The 20,859-nt window shown below is 40.5% G+C and overlaps 1 protein-coding gene across 1 annotated transcript in view; it reads left to right on the forward strand.

Annotated features, from left to right (window-relative positions):
* Positions 1–20,859, forward strand: part of KCNMB4 (potassium calcium-activated channel subfamily M regulatory beta subunit 4) — a 65,157-nt gene that overhangs the window by 22,357 nt on the left and 21,941 nt on the right. The window contains exon 2 of the mRNA XM_059080270.2: positions 1,371–1,498. Coding sequence (XP_058936253.1) covers positions 1,371–1,498 — 128 coding nt within the window. The remainder of the gene's footprint in view (positions 1–1,370; positions 1,499–20,859) is intronic.

Consider the following 20,859-nt stretch of genomic DNA (forward strand, 5'->3'; position numbering starts at 1 on the left):
TCCATGGGGCAGATTTGGGAGCAAGTGCTTCTGTATGTCTGCATGCCAGGCTCAAGTGAGGATGAGGACAGGGCAGGGACCTCATGGAGAGCTTTATACATCGTACTAAAAAGTTTGTATTTTACTAGAAAATAGTGATAAGGCATTGACAAATTATATGCTCTAAAATACTGCAACTCAAATTATACTGTAGAGCTAATGGATTTTTTTCCTGCTCCTTAATACTGAACACCTTTGTAAAAACATCTGAGAGTAAAATGTGATGAATCACCAGACTCTAGTTCCAGCTATAGAGCTGACAGAAATCTCAGTTTCCTCATCTGTAGGATGGGGATCAGTAGAGGATTGTTGTAGGAAGTACAGGAAGTCAGGCCTGTTAAGTACTTATTACAGTGTCTTGCATAGTAAACACTCAACAACTGTAAGCTGACATCATCTTCATCTTAATCATCATCATGATAAAAGACTGAAATGGAGAAAATGGATTAGAATGCTAAGGGTTAATTTTAACATCTAAGGTTAAGAGCAGTTTTCTAATTCTGCTGAGTCTATATTGCTTAGAGTAATAAAGTCCCTTCTGAGAGAACTACTTTGTCAGAGGCATGGCTAGAAAAGGGCATCAGTTAGCAAAATGCATTGATCATATACTTGAGAGGAACTTTTCTGTTGATTTTTGTTGTCCAAGAAAATGTAAGAAAAGAAAACTGGAGTTTCAGCAGTTGAGCAGTATCTGTGGAGAGCTATGTGCTTGATTTGTTAGTTAAAAGTGGAAGAAGAGGGCTTCCCTGGTGGCGCAGTGGTTGAGAGTCTGCGTGCTGATGCAGGGGACACGGGTCCGTGCCCTGGTCCGGGAAGATCCCACATGCCGTGGAGCGGCTGGGCCCATGAGCCATGGACGCTGAGCCTGTGCTCTGCAACGGGAGAGGCCACAACAGTGAGAGGCCCATGTACCGCAAAAAAAAAAAAAAAAAAAAAAAAGTGGAAGAAGAAAATATCAAGGTCTATTAGAGATTGGGGATAAAAATTAAGTTTTGTGTTACCTCCCTTTGTTGATTGGCAGGCCCTCAAAGACAGAGTGTATTACACTTTAAATTCACTAATAAATTGTAACTAATTCTTTATAAAGTATCTTTATACTGTAATGACTGAAAGTTATTTTTGGCTGTATTTTTGTTATCGGAATACTTTCTGTAATTGCGCCAAATTCAAAACTTGAAATATAGTTTCGGAATTTCAATTTGGTTAAATTAAAAATTAAGTAGGTCAGAATTAGATTTACCATCAGCATAATGCCATCTGTCTATTAAAAAGGACTATATTTCAATATTCTATAGAATAATAGGTTTACTTTCTGTGTTCTGTTTTGTTAGTGCTCCTATATCCCTCCCTGTAAGAGAGAAAATCAGAAGAACTTGGAAAGTGTCATGAATTGGCAACAGTACTGGAAAGATGAGATTGGTTCCCAGCCATTTACTTGCTATTTTAATCAATTTCAAAGGTAAGCCAATATTTACATGTGCATATTAAAGTTGTTTGTAGCCTCTGTAGTTTATTATATTAGTAAATCATAGAGTGGGCTCATTTGGCAAAATATACAACATGGAGATAGTCTTAACTCTTTCTAGCATGTAGTTAGGGAAGCCCCTTCTTATTCTACAGGTTGGGTGGCATGTAAAGAATCTGCTAGCCAAAAAAAAGAGAGAACCTGTATCATAGAGTTTACCCTCTGGATACACTAAGAAAGTGCCTTTAGGTAAGAACATTGTATACTAGGAATGTTCCCTGAGAATTATAGATTAATGCACACAAACTGAACAATGCAGATTTATCAGCATTTTGGGCTACATCAAATCTTATCTTTCTTTTTCCTTTCTGTTCTGACCAAGTATCCATAAAATGAGTTCACACCATTATAACTTTACTTGTCTTAGAGAGGACTCAAGTTATGCCATATAGCAATGAATACTTCAGTTCCCAACCAGATTAACCATAGTAATTTGTTCATCAAACATTTATTGCGTATTGAGTATTCTCAACTCCTTGCTGTACATCTCCACTTGGGTGTTCCAAAGTTAGGTCAGACTTTCTCTTCCTCCCATAGTTCCCTCTCTTAGTGAATGACACTATCGTCCCCTCGTTTGCAGCATCCAGAAACTTTAAGTAATTCTTAACTCATTTTCTCCTTTACACTCTATAACCTATATTCACCATCCTGTTGATTTTTCCCCTATATTAACTCTTCTCTGCCTTCCTTCTGCCACTGATTTAGTTCAGATTCATATTATTTCTCAACCCTATTAACACAATAGTCTTCTAACCAGTCCTTCTACCTCTGCCCTGCACCCCCCTCCAAGACATTCTCCACGTTGCTGCCAAGGCGATCTTTCTAAAACATGAGTCTGATCAGTTTACTCCTCATAGTTTTCAGAGTAAAGTCCAAACATCTTGGCATGGCCTATATATCGGGTATCTGTTGTTGTGTAACAAGCCACCCCAAATCTAGTGGCCTACTGCGACGGTGATTTATTATTTCTTAGATCTTGTGGGTTGGCTGGGAAGTTCATTTGCTGCTTCTTCACATGATGGATGGACTAGCTGCATGGTCCACACTGGCATGGACCCTCCTTCACATGCCCAGCACTTGGTGCTGGCTCAGTTGAGGCACCTCCGTTCTCCACCTGGCCTCTCATCTGCCAGCAGGCTAGATTGCCTTCCTTCCAATATGGCAGCCTCAGGACAGCATTTAAAGAGAGCCAGGCCTTGGCTCTGGAACTCACGTCACATCCCTTTTGACATGTTCTATTGGTAGAGGCAAGTCATGAAGCCAGCCAGATTCATGGGGTATTGAAATAGACTCTCCTTCTTGATAGAAGAAGTGGCAATGGTTTTGTGGCCATATTTAATCTAGTTCACAGCATACAGGCCTCCTCAAGTTCTTGCCCCAGACTCCCTCCTCTCCAGCTTCATCTCCATACTCATATTATTTGCAATAGCCATTCTGAACTATAGGAAGTTCCAAGAATATCGTATACTTTTATATCCATCCCTATTTATTTGCTTATCCTGCTTCTTGACTGCCTTGTTGAAGACTCTCCTCTGATTAGCACCTTCTCTGGACTGCTTTCCTTGATCTTCAAGTTTGGTTTATTTGTATATCAGTTAGGATACCATCTACTGCAGGTCAACAGAAAACTGACTCAAAATAGCATAAACAATTAGGAAATTTATTATTTCACACATCCAAAAATGCAAGGTGGACCGATAGTAGGGTAGTTTGATACAATGACTTGACAGTGTCATCAAGAATGCCGCTCCTTTCTAGATTTCAGTTTTGCCTCCCAGTGGCTCCCCTCATGGTTACAGTATGGTTGCTGTGATTCCAGATGTCACAGCCAGGCACAGCAGTGTCCAAAGGCAGAAAGAAACCTCTCTCTCCTGGTATATTTTTCTTAAGATTAGGAAACCTTTTCCCAACTTCTCACAGCCAGCCTCCCCTCAGGTGTCCTTGCCTACACCTAAACCAATGACAAGAAAGAGCAATTAGAATCTACCTCTGAGATGGGGATAAGGCAATGTCTCCTAAATCATGTGGAGGAGGGTTGTACAAAAGGGGGCAGAATTTGTGGAACAACCAAAAGTGCCAGCTATAAGGTATATCTCCCATGTTGTGTACAGAGCTCTTTCTCAGAGGTTTACAACCCTCGCTATCATAACTATACCAGAAGAGCTTTTAAAAAAACTCATCACAGACCAATTAAATTAGAATTTTTGGTGGTTGAACCTAGGCATTAGCATTCTTTTAAATTGATTAAAAAATTGATTCCAGGAATTCTAATATACGACCAGGATTGAGAGCCACTGCTCTATCCTCTCACCTGTCACCCTCTACTGGAATTGTTTGTATGCCCATCTTTCCAACCAGACGGTCTACTGGTTAATGGTGTGGGCTATATCTTCTTTGGCTTTGGATCCCTAGCACTTCGCACAGTGCCTGGTTCTCAGTTTAAAAATGTTTGGTGGGGCTTCCCTGGTGGCGCAGTGGTTGGGAATCCGCCTGCCGATGCAGGGGATACGGGTTTGTGCCCCAGTCTGGGAAGATCCCACATGCCGCAGAGTGGCTGGGCCCGTGAGCCATGGCCGCTGAGTCTGTGCGTCCAGAGCCTGTGCTCCGCAATGGGAGAGGCCACAACGGTGAGAGGCCGGCATACCGCAAAAAAAAAAAAAAAAAAAAAAAGTTTGGTGAATGAATGTATCAATGGATGCAATGTGTCAGAATAATAAGGCAGGTTCTTTGCTTCCAAGGAGTTAGACTTTATTGGGGGAGACAGATGCTTATGCAAATATAAGTATGACTTCATCATCTAGAAATGAAAGGGAGGAAGACCTTGAAGATAGGGTGGCTGCGATAAGGAAACCAAGCTTGACAATGTAAGGTACATTAGGTAATAGGTTATATAATAAGGAGTGATGAATCTGTAAGCTGGAAAGGTAGCTTGGGGTTAGATTTCTAAAGGGTCAAAAATGCCAAACTAAGGAGATGGTTTTTGTCATATGGGCAATGAAAATTTGTGAAAAGCTTTTTTTTTTTTTTTTGAACCAAAGACTGACATGAGTAGATCTCTGATTTAGAAAGTAATTGGTGTGAGAGTTGAATGTGTATTGGAGAGGAGAGATGGGCTAAAGGCAGGAGCTCCAGCTCAGAGATGGGAGGAAGTAAGGAGAGTACTGAGTGAAAAACATAACATTTTTGAGTGGCTACCATGGGCCAACCATTGTGAATAACATTTTGGTTAGATCACCAAATTTCTTATAATAGTTCTAAATTCTGGCCCCACTTGACAAGTGAGAAAACTGAGTCTTAAAGACTCCATCTAAAGTCTTTAAGTGAAAAAAAACCAGAATCCAGCTAGTCTGATTCCCAAAGCTCCTTCTATTAACCATCTTCTTGTCCCGTTAAAGCAGTTTGAGGGCCTAGACGAGAGTAGAGGTAATGGAAGTAGCTCACGGAGGGGTATATCAGAAAGACATCTGGCATTACAATCACCAGATCTTGATGATCACGTGATGAGGAAAAGGGCGGTACCACATTTGACTGAGTGTGAGGAGAGTCTAGCTCTGACTGTTGAATTTGAGGGTCTCGTAAAGTATCCAAAAGAAAGAGGTAGAAGTACAGGCTTTTAGTTCAGGATCAAGAGGTCAGGGTCAGTGTCATACGAATCTGGGAATCACTGGCACACAAGCTGTAGCTGAAGCAAGGAGAAAGAATGCATACTGGAGTGAGGAGAGAAATGTTGACAGAATCGTGGGATCCTCTGTGTTGACGGTATGATGGGAAGAGATGGAGAAAGAGTGGCCAGATGTGGAGAGGAAAGTGAAAAGACTTGGAAGGGGGAGTGTTTTAAGGGGAAAGGGGTAATCAAGACAGACTACTGAGAAGTCATCAGCTGTGGCAATTAGGAGCGTGTGAGTGATCTTTGTGAACACGGTTTAGGTCCTGTCTTAAAGCACAGGGTTTGAAATCATTTTGTATTAGCCTGAGGTAAGACTGTGAAGGCTTTACGAAGTGCAGACTCCTTTTTCAAGAAGTTTGCCGTGACTGGAGAAAGAATCTGGGGGAGGAGATGTGTAACTGAGAGGGAAACAGGAATGGATACAGGGAAATGAGACAGGTATGGACTAAAACTGCTGAGGAAGAAGGAAACATTGACTACAGATAGTAAGTAAGGCAAAAAGGGAACACGCCCTGAAGAAAACAAGATAAGATGAAATAAAAAGGTTAAGCGGGGATATGTTTTTCTGTGAGGTGGGAACACAGCAACAGGAAATAGGCACCAGCAGTCAAGACAGTTTGATACTGAACCCACCACTGTCTGAACCAGGTGAGCCTTTAAGCTTCCAAGCGCTGGACCAGAAGCTGGTTTCTGAGCATCCATGACCTTAGCTTGCAGGTGGAAGCAGACAGGTGCCCCCTCCCGTGGGCTGTCCTGCCCAGCTGCTGGTCATCTTCTTAACTTCCCCTCACTCCCCACTCAGGCACCGAGTTTTCTAAAGGCTGGCAACCCCATTTGGCCTCCTGTTAGGGCGTGAACTCTGACTACCTTCAGAGCCCAACCAAGCAGGACCATTCCCTGGAAGAGTGAGGAAAAGAGCTCACCCTGCATGATGTATCAGTTGTATTAACTTTAGTAGCAGTACATTTAAGCCCCCCATTCCTCCTTCAGAATGGATACCCATTCCTTATCCATCATCTGGCAGTCCCATTTTCAGGCTGTCGGGGTGTAGATAGAAGTGGGGGTGGTCTGTCACAACTCAGAAGCACTCAAGACATAATTTTTAAGTGCCTCTGGGAAAACAGAACTTGGGAGTTTTGGCTCTTTTACTGTGACATTTGCAAGAGGAAACAAGAATGCTGGTTGTAGGTGTGAAAAATGGCAGCTCCTTGGTGCCATCTACTCTTAGTACACTTTTTACTACTGCTAAATATGAAATAAAAATAGACTTACTGTAGAGACTCCCAGATGCTCTTGATCAGATGAACTTTATATTTAAAGTAACCTTTCGATTTCACTCAAATTTGGGAAATTAGGGAGAAGAGGTACCAAGAAGTTTCCATTTTCAAGAAAAGGGTGTTATTTTAAAGATCTAAGACAAAGATGATTGAAGTCTTAGCTTTCCATTGTTGAAAAGCTTATTTAGGTGAGATATACTCAGGAATAGAATCTGCGGTGGCCAGAGCAGCCAGCAGCAGCCATGCCTGCCATGGCAGGACAGTCCCCATGCAGTTGCTTCCTCCTTCTGCACCCAAGAAGGACAAGGAGCACCAAGGAGGTGCTGCTGGGGTGACGTCACGCCCAGGGCTCAGTGGAAGCTGTCCCGTGCTGCCTCCATTCATGATCTTCCTCTACAACCTTTCGGCTCGTTGTCTCCTTCAACTTTGAGGCTCACAATCTCCATACAATGTGTAGATTTTTTTTTTTTTTTTTTTTTTGTACGTGGGCCTCTCACTGTTGTGGCCGCTCCCGTTGCAGAGCACAGGCTCCGGACGCGCAGGCTCAGCGGCCATGGCTCACGGGCCCAGCCACTCCGCGGCATGTGGGATCTTCCCGGACCGGGGCATGAGCCCGTGTCCCCTGAATTGGGAGGCGGACTCTCAACCACTGCACCACCAGGGAAGCCCCCAATGTGTAGATTTTTATTTTACACTTTTTGCTAAGGTCACACTTTAGGTAAGGTCACACTTACACTCCCTATACGATTTTTTTCTCTTCTTAGCCTTTTCTTGGCTTATCCTTTCTCAGGAAAACTTGAGTGATGCCCCCTTACCAAGTTTGTTTTGAAAGCCCCATTCCATTGCTAGAAAGTGTGTCTGTAGTCTCCGTCTGTCCATACAATTCTCCTCCCTCATCTTTGCCTTCACCAGCTTCCCCTTGAAGAGGGCGTGTCCCTGGAAAATGATTACTCATTCCTTAATTCCCTTTGGATACAAGGACAAGGAAGAGTGATTGGTCTTTATTTTTTGAACTTTTCCTCTTATGGAGAGCGTCGTGTTTTTCTATACAGGTCTGCTTTTTAATACTTTATTTTATCGTCCTGAGTGGATAATAGTTCACAGAGGGCACAGAGCAGGCTTATACACACACACACACACACACAAACACCGTCAAATGAACCAATCCAGTCACACCACCTGTGAGGTCTTGAATTCATTCCCTTGGTTGAGGCCCTCACTGTTTCTCATCTAGATAGTTGAAGTGACCTTCAACTGGTCTTTTACGCTTGGCCTTTCTCTCATCCATCACCTACACTACACTAGGTTTCGTTGTACTTTATTTAAGTCTATATATGATTTTGTCACAATCCTTGACTACATTTTTCTGCCTCTTATTGTTCATTGGATAAAGACTATGCCCTTCCAATTCTAGGTGCAACTTCTGCTGTTTAATCATGTGTCCGTCAGGTGAAAAAAAAGAAACAAACCAGACGTGATCCATGCCTTCATGGAGCTTACAGTCTGTCGTCATACCATTACACAGATAATTACAAAGTGGGGTAAATGCTATGAAGGAAAAGCCAGCGGTGCTGCTATGAGATATTATAACAAGGTGGGGAATTTGGAAGGCCTGTATGAGTAAATCATAATTAGGTAGAGACCAGAAGATGGTCAAGAGTTAGCTAGGTGAAAAGTGAGGGGAACAGTATGTCAGAATGAGACATCACCATGTGCAAAGGTTCTGAGGCAAGAAAGAGGTTGGTGAGTTTTAGGAACTGAAAGGCCCATGTGACAGAGGAGCTGTAAGAGACAAGGAGAGTGGTGAGTGTTGACTCTGGAGAGAGTAGGCAGGGTTTACATTTCTCTTAAACTCAGCCAGTGATGGGGAGTGGTGACATGACCTGATTTAAATGTTTTCAGATTTATATCAACTGCTCCAGTCACCTCAGATTACTATGTGTTTCTCATGCACATCCATGCCTTTGCCCTGTCTCCTCTTCCTTCACCTTTTCCCACTTCCAGGAATTAGCACACTATGGTGGTTCTAGAAGGAATGCTGGAACTAGCCACTTTCTAGCATGGGTAGTCTTGGGTATGTTACTCTGACCTACCTGTGCCTCCATTCCCTTTGTAGAGGCAGAAATAATAAGGTTATTGTGAGGTTATCAATGAGATGACATGTGCCTACCCATACTAATTCTTATAAAAGTTTTTGCTATTATTATTTTTATTACTCTTTTTTAAACATCTTTATTGGAGTATAATTGCTGTACATTGTTGTGTTAGTTTCTGCTGTATAGCAAAGTGAATCAGCTATACATATACATACATCCCCACATCTCCTCCCTCTTGCATCTCCCTCCTACCCTTCCTATCCCACACCTCTAGGTGGTCACAGAGCACCGATCTGATCTCCCTGTGCTATGCAGCTGCTTCCCACTAGCTATCTATTTTACTTTTGGTAGTGTATATATGTCCATGCCACTCTCTCACTTCGTCCCAGCTTACCCTTCCCCCTCCCCCTCTCCTCAAGTCCATTCTCTACGTCTGCGTCTTTATTTCTGTCCTACCCCTAGGTTCATCAAACCATTTTTTCTTTTTTTCCCTTAATTCCATATATATGTGTTAGCATACGGTATTTGTTTTTCTCTTTCTGACTTACTTCACTCTGTATGACAGACTCTAGGTCCATCCACCTCACTACAAATAACTCAGTTTCATTTCTTTTTATGGCTGAGTAATATTCCATTGTATATATGTGCCACATCTTCTTTATCCATTCATCTGTCGATGGACACTTAGATTGCGTCCGTGTCCTGGCTACTGTAAATAGCGCTGCAATGAACATTGTGGTACATGACTCTTTTTGAGTTGTGGTTTTCTCAGGGTATATGCCCAGTAGTGGGATTGCTGGGTCATATGGTAGTTCTGTTTTTAGTTTTTTGAGGAACCTCCATACTGTTCTCCATAGTGGCTGTATCAATTTACATTCCCACCAACAGTGTAGGAGGGTTCCCTTTTCTCCACACCCTCTCCAGCATTTATTGTTTGTAGATTTTTTGATGATGGCCATTCTGACCGGTGTGAGGTGATACCTCATTGTAGTTTTGATTTGCATTTCTCTAAAGATTAGTGATGTTGAGCATCCTTTCATGTGTTTGTTGGCGATCTGTATATCTTCTTTGGAGAAATGTCTATTTAGGTGTTCTACCCATTTTTGGATTGGGTTGTTTGTTTTCTTGATATTGAGCTGCTTGAGCAGCTTGTATATTTTGGAGATTAATCCTTTGTCAGTTACTTCATTTGGAAATATTTTCTCCCATTCTGAGGGTTGTCTTTTCGCCTTATGTTTTCCTTTGCTGTGCAAAAGCTTTTAAGTTTCATTGGGTCCCATTTGTTTATTTTTGTTTTTTGTTTTATTTCTTTTATCTCCACTTCTCTAAGAGATGGGTCAAAAAGTATGTTGCTGTGATTTATGTCATAGAGTGTTCAGCCTATGTTTTCATTTAAGAGTTTTATAGTGCCTGGCCTTACATTTAGGTCTAATCCATTTTGAGTTTATTTTTGTGTATGGTATTAGGGAGTGTACTAATTTCATTCTATTCCACGTAGCTGTCCTGTGGAACAGGGACACCACTTATTTTTTTATTTTTATTTTTTTTGCGGTACATGGGCGTCTCACTGCCACGGCCCCTTCCGCTGTGGACCACAGGCTCTGGACATGCAGGCCCAGCGGCCTAGGCCCACGGGCCCAGCCGCCCCGTGGCATGTGGGACCCCCTCGGACCAGGACACAAACCCATGTCCCCCGCACCAGCAGGCAGACTCTCAACCACTGCGCCACCAGGGAAGCTCTCCCAGCACCACTTATTGAAGAGGCTGTCTTTTCTCCAGTGTATATTCTTGCCTCCTTTATCAAAGATAGGGAGACCATATGTGCGTGGATTTATCTCTGGGCTTTCTGTCCTGTTCCATTGATCTGTATTTCTGTTTTTCTGCCAGTACCATACTGTCTGGATTCCTGTAGCTTTGTAGTATAGTCTGAAATCAGGGAGCCTGATTCCTCCAGCTCCATTTTTCTTTCTCAAGATTGCTTTGGCTATTCAGGGTCTTTTGTGTTTCCATACAAATTGTGAAATTTTTTGTTCTAGTTCTGTGAAAAATGCCATTGGTAGTTTGATAGGGATTGCACTGAATCTGTAGATTCTTTGGGTAGTAGAGTCATTTTCACAATCTTGATTCTTCCAATGCAAGAACATGGTATATCTCTCCATCTGTTTGTATCATCTTTGATTTCTTTCATCAGTGTCTTATAGTTTTCTGCATACAGGTCTTTTGTCTCCTTAAGTAGGTTTATTCCTAGGTATTTTATTCTTTTTGTTGCAATGGTAAATGGGAGTGTTTCCTTAATTTCTCTTTCAGATTTTTCATCATTAGTGTATAGAAATGCAAGAGATTTCTGTGCATTAATTTTGTACCTGCTACTTTACCAAATTCATTGATTAGCTCTAGTAGTTTTCTGGTAGCATCTTTAAGTTTCTCTATGTATAGTATCATGTCATCTGCAAACAGTGACAGTTTTACTTCCTCATTTCCAATTTGTATTCCTTTTATTTCTTTTTCTTCTCTGATTGCTGTGGCTAAAACTTCCAAAACTATGTTGAATAATAGGGGTGAGTGTGGGCAACTTTGTCTTTTTCCTGATCTTAGTGGAAATGGTTTCAGTTTTGCACCATTGAGAATGATGTTGGCTGTGGGTTTGTCATATATGGGCTTTATTATGTTGAGGTAAGTTCCCTCTTTGCCTACTTTCTGGAGAGTTTTTATCATAAATGGGTGTTGAATTTTGTCAAAAGCTTTTTCTGTATCTATTGAGATGATCCTATGGTTTTTATCCTTCAATTTGTTAATGTGGTGTATCACATTGATTGATTTGCATATATCGAAAACTCCTTGCATTCTTGGGATAAACCCCAGTTGATCATGGTGTATGATCCTTTTAATGTGCTGTTGGATTCTGTTTGCTAGTATTTTGTTGAGGATTTTTGTATCTATGTTCATCAGTGATATTGGCCTATAGTTTTCTTTCTTTGTGACATCTTTGTCTGGTTTTGGTATCAGGGTGATGGTGGCCTCATAGAATGAGTTTGGGAGTGTTCCTCCCTCTGCTATCTTTTGGAAGAGTTTGAGAAGGATAGGTGTTAGCTCTTCTCTAAATGTTTGATAGAATTCGCCTGTGAAGCCATCTGGTCCTGGGCTTTTGTTTGTTGGAAGATTTTTAACCACGGTTTCAATTTCAGTGCTTGTGATTGGTCTGTTTATATTTTCTATTTCTTCCTGGTTCAGTCTTGGAAGGTTGTGCTTTCTAAGAATTTGTCCATTTCTTCCAGGTTGTCCATTTTATTGGCATATAGTTGCTAGTAGTAATCACTCATGACCCTTTGTATTTCTGCTATGTCAGTTGTTACTTCTCCTTTTTCATTTCTAATTCTATTCATTTCAGTCTTCTCCCTTTTTTTCTTGATGAGTCTGGCTAATGGTTTATCAATTTTGTTTATCATCTCAAAGAACCAGCTTTTAGTTTTATTGATGTTTGCTATTGTTTCCTTCATTTCTTTTTCATTTATTTCTCATCTTTATGATTTCTTTCCTTCGCTAACTTTGGGGTTTTTTTGTTCTTCTTTCTCTAATTGCTTTAGATGTAAGGTTAGGTTGTTTATTTGAGATGTTTCTTTTTTCTTGAGGTAGGATTGTATTGCTATAAACTTCCCTCTTAGAGCTGCTTTTGCTGCATTCCATAGGTTTTGGGTCGTCGTGTTTTCATTGTCCTTTGTTTCCAGGTATTTTTTGATTTCCTCTTTGATTTATTCAGTGACCTCTTGGTTATTTAGTAGCATATTGTTTAGCCTACATGTGTTTGTATTTTTTAACAGTTTTTTTCCTGTAATTGATATCTAGTCTCATAGCGTTGTGGCCGGAAAAGATACTTGATACAATTTCAATTTTCTTAAATTTACCAAGGCTTGATTTGTGACCCAAGATATGATCTATCCTGGAGAATATTCCATGAGCACTTGAGAAGAAAGTGTATTCTGTTGTTTTTGGATGGAATGTCCTATAAATATCAATTAAATCCATCTTGTTTATGTGTCATTTAAAGCTTGTGTTTCCTTATTTACTTTCATTTTGGTTGATCTGTCCATTGGTGAAAGTGGGGTGTTAAAGACCCCTACTATGATTGTGTTACTGTTGATTTCCCCTTTTATGGCTGTTAGCATTTGCCTTATGTATTGAGGTGCTTCTATGTTGGGTGCATAAGTATTTACAATTGTTCTATCTTGTTCTTGGATTGATCCCTCAATCATTATGTAGTGCCCTTCTTTGTTTTTTGTAATAGTCTTTATTTTAAAGTCTATTTTGTCTGATATGAGAATTGCTATTCCAGCTTTCTTTTGATTTCCATTTGCATGGAATATCTTTGTCCATCCCCTCACTTTCAGTCTGTATGTGTCCCTAGGTCTGAAGTGGGTGTCTTGTAGACAGCATATATACAGGTCTTGTTTTTGTGTCCATTCAGCCAGTCTATGTCTTTTGATTGGAGCATTTAATCCATTTACATTTAAGGTAATTATTGATTTGTATGTTCCTATTACCATTTTCTTACTTGTTTTGGGTTTGTTATTGTAGGTCTTTTCCTTCTGTTGTGTTTCCTGCCTAGAGAAGTTCCTTTAGCATTTGTTGTAAAGCTGGTTTGCTTGTGCTGAATTCTCTTAGCTTTTGCTTGTCTGTAAAGGTTTTAATTTCTCTGTCAAATCTGAATGAGATCCTTGCTGGGTAGAGTAATCTTGGTTGTAGGTTTTTCCCTTTCATCACTTTAAATATGTCCTGCCACTCCCTTCTGGCTTTCAGAGTTTCTTCTGAAAGATCAGCTGTTAACCTTATGGGGATTCCCTTGTATGGTATTTGTTGCTTTTCCCTTGCTGCTTTCAATATTTTTTCTTTGTATTTAATTTTTGATAGTTTGATTAATATGTGTCTTGGCATGTTTCTCCTTGGATTTATCCTGTATGGGACTCTCTGTGCTTCCTGGACTTGATTGACTATTTCCTTTCCCATGTTAGGGATGTTTTCCACTATAATCTCTTCAAATATTTTCTCAGTCCCTTTCTTTTTCTCTTCTTCTGGGACCCCTATAATTCGAATGTTGGTGCATTTAATGTTGTCCCAGAGGCCTCTGAGACTGTCCTCAATTCCTTTCATTCTTTTTTCTTTATACTGCTCCCTGGCAGTTATCTCTACTGTTTTATCTTCCAGGTCACTTATCCAGTCTTCTGCCTCAGTTATTCTGCTATTGATTCTTTGTAGAGACTTTTTAATTTCATCTGTTGTATTGTTCATCATTGTATGTTTGCTCTTTAGTCCTTCTAGGTCCTGTTAAACATTTCTTGTATTTTCTCCATTCTATTTCCAAGATTTTGGACCATCTTTACTCTCATTGCTCTGAATTCTTTTTCAGGTAGACTGCCTATTTCCTCTTCATTTGTTTGGTCTGGTGAGTTTTTACCTTGCTCCTTCATCTGCTATGTATTTTTCTGTCTTCTCATTTTGCTTAACTTACTGTGTTTGGGGTCTCCTTTTCGCAGGCTGCACGTTCGTAGTTCCTGTTGTTTTTAGTGTCTGCCCCCAGTGGGTACGGTTGGTTCAGTGGGTTGTGTAGGCTTCCTGGTGGAGGGGACTGGTGCCTGTGTTCTGGTGGATGAGGCTGGATCTTGTCTTTCTGTTGGGCAGGACCATGTCCGGTCGTGTGTTTTGGGGTGTCTGTGAACTTATTATGATTTTTGGCAGCCTCTCTGCTAATGGGTGGGGTTGTGTTTCTGTCTTGCTAGTTTTTTGGCACGGGGTGTCCAGCACTGGAGCTTGCTGGTCGTTGAGTGGATCTGGGTCTTAGCATTGAGATGGAGATCTCTGGGAGAGGTCTTACTGATTGATATTATGTGGGGCTGGGAGGTCTCTGGTGGACCAGTGTCCTGAACTCGGCTCTCCCACCTCGGAGGCTCATGCCTTACATCAGGTTGAAGCACCAAGACCCTGTCGACCACACAGCCAGGTATGTGGGGAATTTCTTGCCTTTTGGGAAGTCTGAGGTCTTCTGCCAGCATTCAGTAGGTGTTCTGTAGGAGTTGTTCCACATGTAGATGTATTTTTGATGTATTTGTGGGGAGGAAGGTGATCTCCACATATTACTCCTCTGTCGTCTTGAAGGTCTGTCTAGGAGTAATTTTAATAGTAAGACTTGTAAAGCATCTGTAGGTTGAACTCTTACCTGAAGATGAGCAAGAGGTCCTGATATCACAGCTTCTGATGTCAATGGAGATCCCTTCCATGTCTCCCTTGATCTATTCCAAACCACATAGCTGGCAAGATGTCTTTCCCATTCAACTTCCCCTTGTTGAATGGATTATTTCACTGGAAAAAATGAGTTGTTGTGATCCTGCTTGCCTGATGCCAGCAGAGTGTCTCGCTCAACCCGCCGCATCCCCAGCAGCTGAGGAGGGAGGGACGGGGACGCGCACCGGAGACACAGGTAGGCTCCACGCAGAGTGGTGGGCTCTGGGCTCCGGGCTCCAGGGTGGAGGCGGGGACGAGGCGACAGCAGAACCTCCTCCACTCAGGTGTCTGCCTATTTTTATTACTGTTAATAAGATTTGCCTCAAAGGCCACTGTGTAACCTTCTCTCACCTTTTCAGGTATAATCAGTCACTTCCTCTTCTGAGCTCTACCGGGCTAGGGTTGCTTTCTTCACACAGTTATAGAGTTGGTTGAATATGTATCTTTCTCCTTTTATAGATTATGAATTCCTTAATGCAGCAACCATGTGGCAGTAGGCATCTGTGTTTACATCTACCACTTACTAACTATGTGACCTAGGGGAAATTGTGGAACTTCTTGCTCTTGGCTTCCTCATCTATACAATGAGGATAATGTTATCTGTCTTAAGGGTTTTGTTTGTTTTGTTTTGGAAAGGATCGTATCTGCACAAGAGTGAGTACTTAGTAAGTGTATGTGCTTTTCTTTCCTTGCTCTTTAAATTTCTAACAACTGGGGTAGAAAAACTAATCATTGAATAGCCCAGTTATTCACTGATTGGAGGCTGAGTGCGTGAATAAATAATAGAGATTTGATTGATGAGTAAAGCAGTGGAACACACAAAAATAACAAAAAAGAATGGATTCTATTGTGAAATAAAATAAATACACTGTACTTCTGACACTGAACAGTTATATCCTAATTTTTAAGTTCCTTCAGAGTATGTGGGTCCTATAGTATATGTTTTCAATTTAAATTTGCCCTTAGCATTTTAGAGAAAGATGAACATAATGGCCCCAGCTAAAGTTGAGTAGAATGCTCTTTAGAACACAGTTTGAAAGCCATTAAAGTAGAAGATTAAAAGCAATCAATCAGAAAAGGAATGCTCACTTACTTAGGGCTTAGTTTTCATATCTACAAAATTTGATAGATTGATAGATTAAATGATCTCTATGAGTCCTCTAAGTTCTCAAGTTTTACGATTTTGTGATTCCCTGATTCTGAAGGCTTGTACAATTACAACAGCTTAAGATGCTAGATCAAATCCTAATGGTGAGAGAGAAAGAAGATTAGCAAAGAACCAAATGGTTAACAGTCTGGAGCCATTTAGTGGAGGAGCAGACAGTCCTCCTACCTCAGCAGTAACTGAGTTTCATAATGATGACACTGAGTCATCAAAAAAGTTAAATTTGGTTCAATATACTCTCCTTAAAAGGCAAGGAAATGTGTAATGCATTTTTAGAAATATGTTACCAATTATATTTTAATATTTGTATTAGTTTTTATTCAACTTGAAAGGTTAAACTTCAACTATTTGGAAAATTCACTTATGTGAATACCTAGCTCCTCTCCTTGAAATAAACAATACTGTTTTAGGGGCTGCAAAAGCTTCCTGCCACAAATAGATTATCAGTCTTCTATCATGTGTTACCCTTTTCAGTGTCCTAGATTTCATCCATAAAATTACCACCATTTCAGTCATTTACTCTTTCATTTATTCAACAAGCATTTATTAATCACCTGCCTTATACCAAACAACAGTGATCAAAGATCAAAGATAATAAGACTTGGTTTCTGTCTTCAAGGAACTCACTGACTACTATGAAAGACCAACATGTAAATAAACAATTGGAATGTAACTTAGTAAGTGCCATAATTATACACACACACACACGCACACACACACACACACACACACACACACAGTATAGTGCCTGGTTCTACTTGAATGGAGATAAGGAGTAGAGAGAGAAAAGCTTCAAAGAGAAAAGTTTAAATAAAAAAAACAAACAAAAAAAAAAGAGAAAAGTTTGAGCTGTTGTTGTTGTTGTTGTTGTTTTTTAAATGAGTAGGAATTTCTCAGATAAATGAAGGCTAGGGAAAGGGATTTCAGGGAAAATAAGACATTAAGATTTAGAATGTTATAGGCAACTGAAAGAAATGTAAGGAGCTACATATACTTGGAGAGTGCATTTAGGGGGAAAGTGATAGATGAACTGGCAGAGGTTAAATGAGATAATACTGTGCTCTTATGGCATGCTAAGGTTTTCGACTTTATTCAGTGTGCACTGGAGTAGCAAGTCACATTTGTACTTGAGGGAGACCAGTCTTGTGGCTGCATGGAAGACAGACTGGATATAAGCCAAAAATGGAGGAAGGTTAAACAAATTGAAAAGTATCACATCAGTCTAAACAAGGGATGAAAAGAGCTTGGGCAAAGGCAGAATTAGTGGAGAAGGAAAGGAGGGAATGGACATAAGATTGTACAGAAGTGAGATTAAGTATTAAGTGAGATTGTACTTACATGTTTATATACATGTCTCTGAATACAGTTATAACCAATACAGTGAAAAATGATTGGTCAATTGTAATTGATTTTGGCTATGTCTTTGCATTTGTTTTCAACTTATGAAACTCTAAAACCAGATTTCTTTTAATATATTTATAGGTTGAATTTAATTGTTCCATTGGCTTCTAAGGTTTCCTTTTATTTTTTTATAAGACAAATTACTAAAGAAAAAGCCTCATCTTTACTTGCAGACCCCTTAGGATACAAATGGGGGAAAATGTGCATATAAATGTGGGAAGTGATATTTTGAATAAATTCCATAGGGAAATTTTATTGACCTTTGAATGAATTACTAAATACTAGACTTGTTACTTGATAAAAATTTAATTTCTAAAGTTTCCCTGGTGGCTCGGTGGTTGCGAGTCCGCCTGCCAATGCAGGGGACGTGGGTTCGTGCCCCGGTCCGGGAGGATCCCGCGTGCCGCCGAGTGGCTGGGCCCGTGAGCCATGGCCGCTGAGCCTGTGCGTCTGGAGCCTGTGCTCCGCAACGCGAGAGGCCACAGCAGTGAGAGGCCCGCGTACCGAAAATAATAATAATAATAATAATTTTTAATAGAGCTTTTTACTTTTGCTTTCTGTTTACTCTGAAAAATATTTCTTATAATCTTTCATTAAATAAGAGACTGGTTCTATAGTTGTTTTTAAAAGGAATATATTGGTTTTCTTTTTAGGCATTAAGTTCAATGATACATCTTGAAGTCTTAAAAAAGAAAACAGTGAATCTGGAATCTTACCAAAATTGAGTCTTTTCTGTATACATTTGTGTCTGGTTCCATATTAAGAGAGATTACATCAGAATTGAAAGCTCTCGTTGGTCTCAAAATCTGTACTTTAAAAAAAAAAAAAAAAAAGCAGTGATGGCTGTGCCCTCTCCAGTATGCTATAGAATATGTATGGAATTCACTTCAGTGTTCTTTCAAAGTCTGACACCCAAATGGCTGTACATTACTTAGGATGTAAATTTGAGAGTCTGTTTTCTGATGGTTATTCAAAGTGTTTTTATGCTTGCAAATTCACCTTCTAACAGCTTTTATCATTGTGGCAGTAAAGTTAAGAATTTGATGTTATTAAATCACTTTTCACTTAGGATAGTTTATGTAGCTATTAAACAAAGCTGCGAGGGTATTTGGGAGGAAAACTACAGGAGCTGTAGGACAAGTAGGTCACAGAGTGCAGCACCGTCAGATGGTGGAATGCAGGACAGGGTTGTGCGTCAGGAGACTTGAGTTCTATCCATAGCTCTCTTCCTGACTTGGTGTATGACCTTGGTCTACTTACTGAAGAGCTCTTGCCTCAGTTTCATCTTGGATAAAATGGGGCCAGAATTAGCCTCTAACACATGTAGAGGGTATCAAATCTGGGAGACATCTTCTAGTCATTATACCAACCCGAAGTGAATCCCTGCCACGTTTTGTTTCTTTTAATAAATTTATTTTATTTATTTATTTTTGGCTGCGTTGGGTCTTTGTTGCTGTGAGTGGGCTTTCTCTAGTTGCAGTGAGCGGGGGCTACTCTTCATTGCAGTGTGAGGGCTTCTCATTGTGGTGGTTTCTCTTGTTGTGGAGCAAGGGCTCTAGGCACGTGGGCCCAGTAGTTGTGGCTTGTGGGCTCTAGAGCGCAGCCTCAAGAGTTGTGGTTCACGGGCTTAGTTGCTCCGCGGCATGTGAGATCTTCCCAGCAGGGCTCGAACCCGTGTCCCCTGCATTGGGAGCGTGGAGTCTTAGCCACTGGACTGCCAGGGAAGTCCCTATACATGCTACTCTTAAAGTCTGCCCTTGTCCCCGTTTCTAACATTTCACTGTGAGAATGAAGTTCTGGATTTAAATGAAAGAATTTAAAATTTATCCCTATATAAATACATACTGTTTCTTTTTTACTGATTGTCCCATTCTCATGATTACTTTGAATCTTGATTCTGGCATGCATCATATTTGTTATTTTTTCCATTGTAAAATGTTATCCTAATTGCAAGTCAAAATGACTTTAATCTCCTTATCTAAATTATTGATAAAAATCCTAGAAAGGACTGATTCATAGGCAGAGACTTGACTATTTCCCTGGTAATCTTCCTCTGGCCTTATCCAATAATAGCCAATGCCTTCATATCATGCTTACTCTGTTCCAGAAGCAGTGCTTTATACATTGAATCTCATTAAATCTGCACAATATCCCTGCAAGGCATTATGGTCATAATTCTCATTTTATACATAAGGGAATGAAGCACAGAGAGGTTAAACAACTTGCACAGATCACACAGCTGACAAGTAGCATAAGCAGGATTCCTGTGCATTCTGCCTCCATAGCCCAGGCTCTCAAGCACTCTGCTTGTACTGCTGCTGACATCAGCCAGGATTCCAGGCCATACTGGGATCGGATAACATCAGGGACTCTATGAAATCTGATCAATGAGATTGCAGCTATAACATTCTTTAATTGTACCATTGGTGGCAAAATAATCTGAAATGACGGATGAAGGGACTTGTGCATTTGTATGTTCTATGTCTTCTCCCAAGAAACTTGGACTCTATAATCCTCTTCTTCTTTCATGTTTGCTCAAAACATATTTCCTTTTTATTTCCCCAGGCACACAAAAGTACTTCTCTTGTATTGCCTCTTCATTTGTACAAATGCATTTTGAAATGTATCTCAACAGTAAACAAACAACAAACATTTACAGAGCACCTGGGACAAGTGCCTGGCATTGTGCCGGGTGATGGGAGTACAAATAGGAGCAGACAGTGTTCTGCCTGCAAGCTTACCGCTGGCTTGTAAGAACCAACACACCAGCACCGCCCTGGTGCCTGCCACACTGTAGGTGCTGCAAGTGTTGTTGAATGGCTGAATGGAAGGGAACTGAATACCAAGAAAGTCTTTTAAAATACTCAGATGTGCACCTGCAAAGTGTTTTTGTGCTTTAGATTAAGAGAGGACTGGTTGTGACCATCATGGCTGTTCACTTGGTGAAACTGTAGGATTCCCCACCCTATATCTGTGCGATTCAGTCAGCTTCGGCTACATTGTGCTGGGATAACAACCTGAAAATCTCAGTAGCTCATAGCAATGAGAGTTTATTTCCTGCTTACAGTACCTGTCTGTCTTGGGTCATGTGCAGCTTTGCCCTGTGCCTTTATCACTGTGGGACCCTGGTTAAAGGAGTGGCCCCTCTCTGGGACATCAATATTAGTCTCGCGCCAGAGGAAATCATTTCCCTAGGAATACTCATGCCGAAAATTTTTTAGTGATTTTCATACTCTTCATCATGTTTAGTCCAACAGTCTGATGGCTATGTATGTGTATTTTCTTGAATTTTGAATATCACATGCTACCAGGGTAAAGTTAAGTTACTGGCACAGCCAAGAGAAACTTTATGATTGACTGATGGGGTCTTTTTAATTACTCAAGTTTTAAAAATTCTATTATTGTACCATAAGTCA

This window comes from Kogia breviceps, chromosome 12 (genome assembly GCF_026419965.1).
Source record: "Kogia breviceps isolate mKogBre1 chromosome 12, mKogBre1 haplotype 1, whole genome shotgun sequence".
In the NCBI taxonomy this organism is placed as follows: domain Eukaryota; kingdom Metazoa; phylum Chordata; class Mammalia; order Artiodactyla; family Physeteridae; genus Kogia; species Kogia breviceps.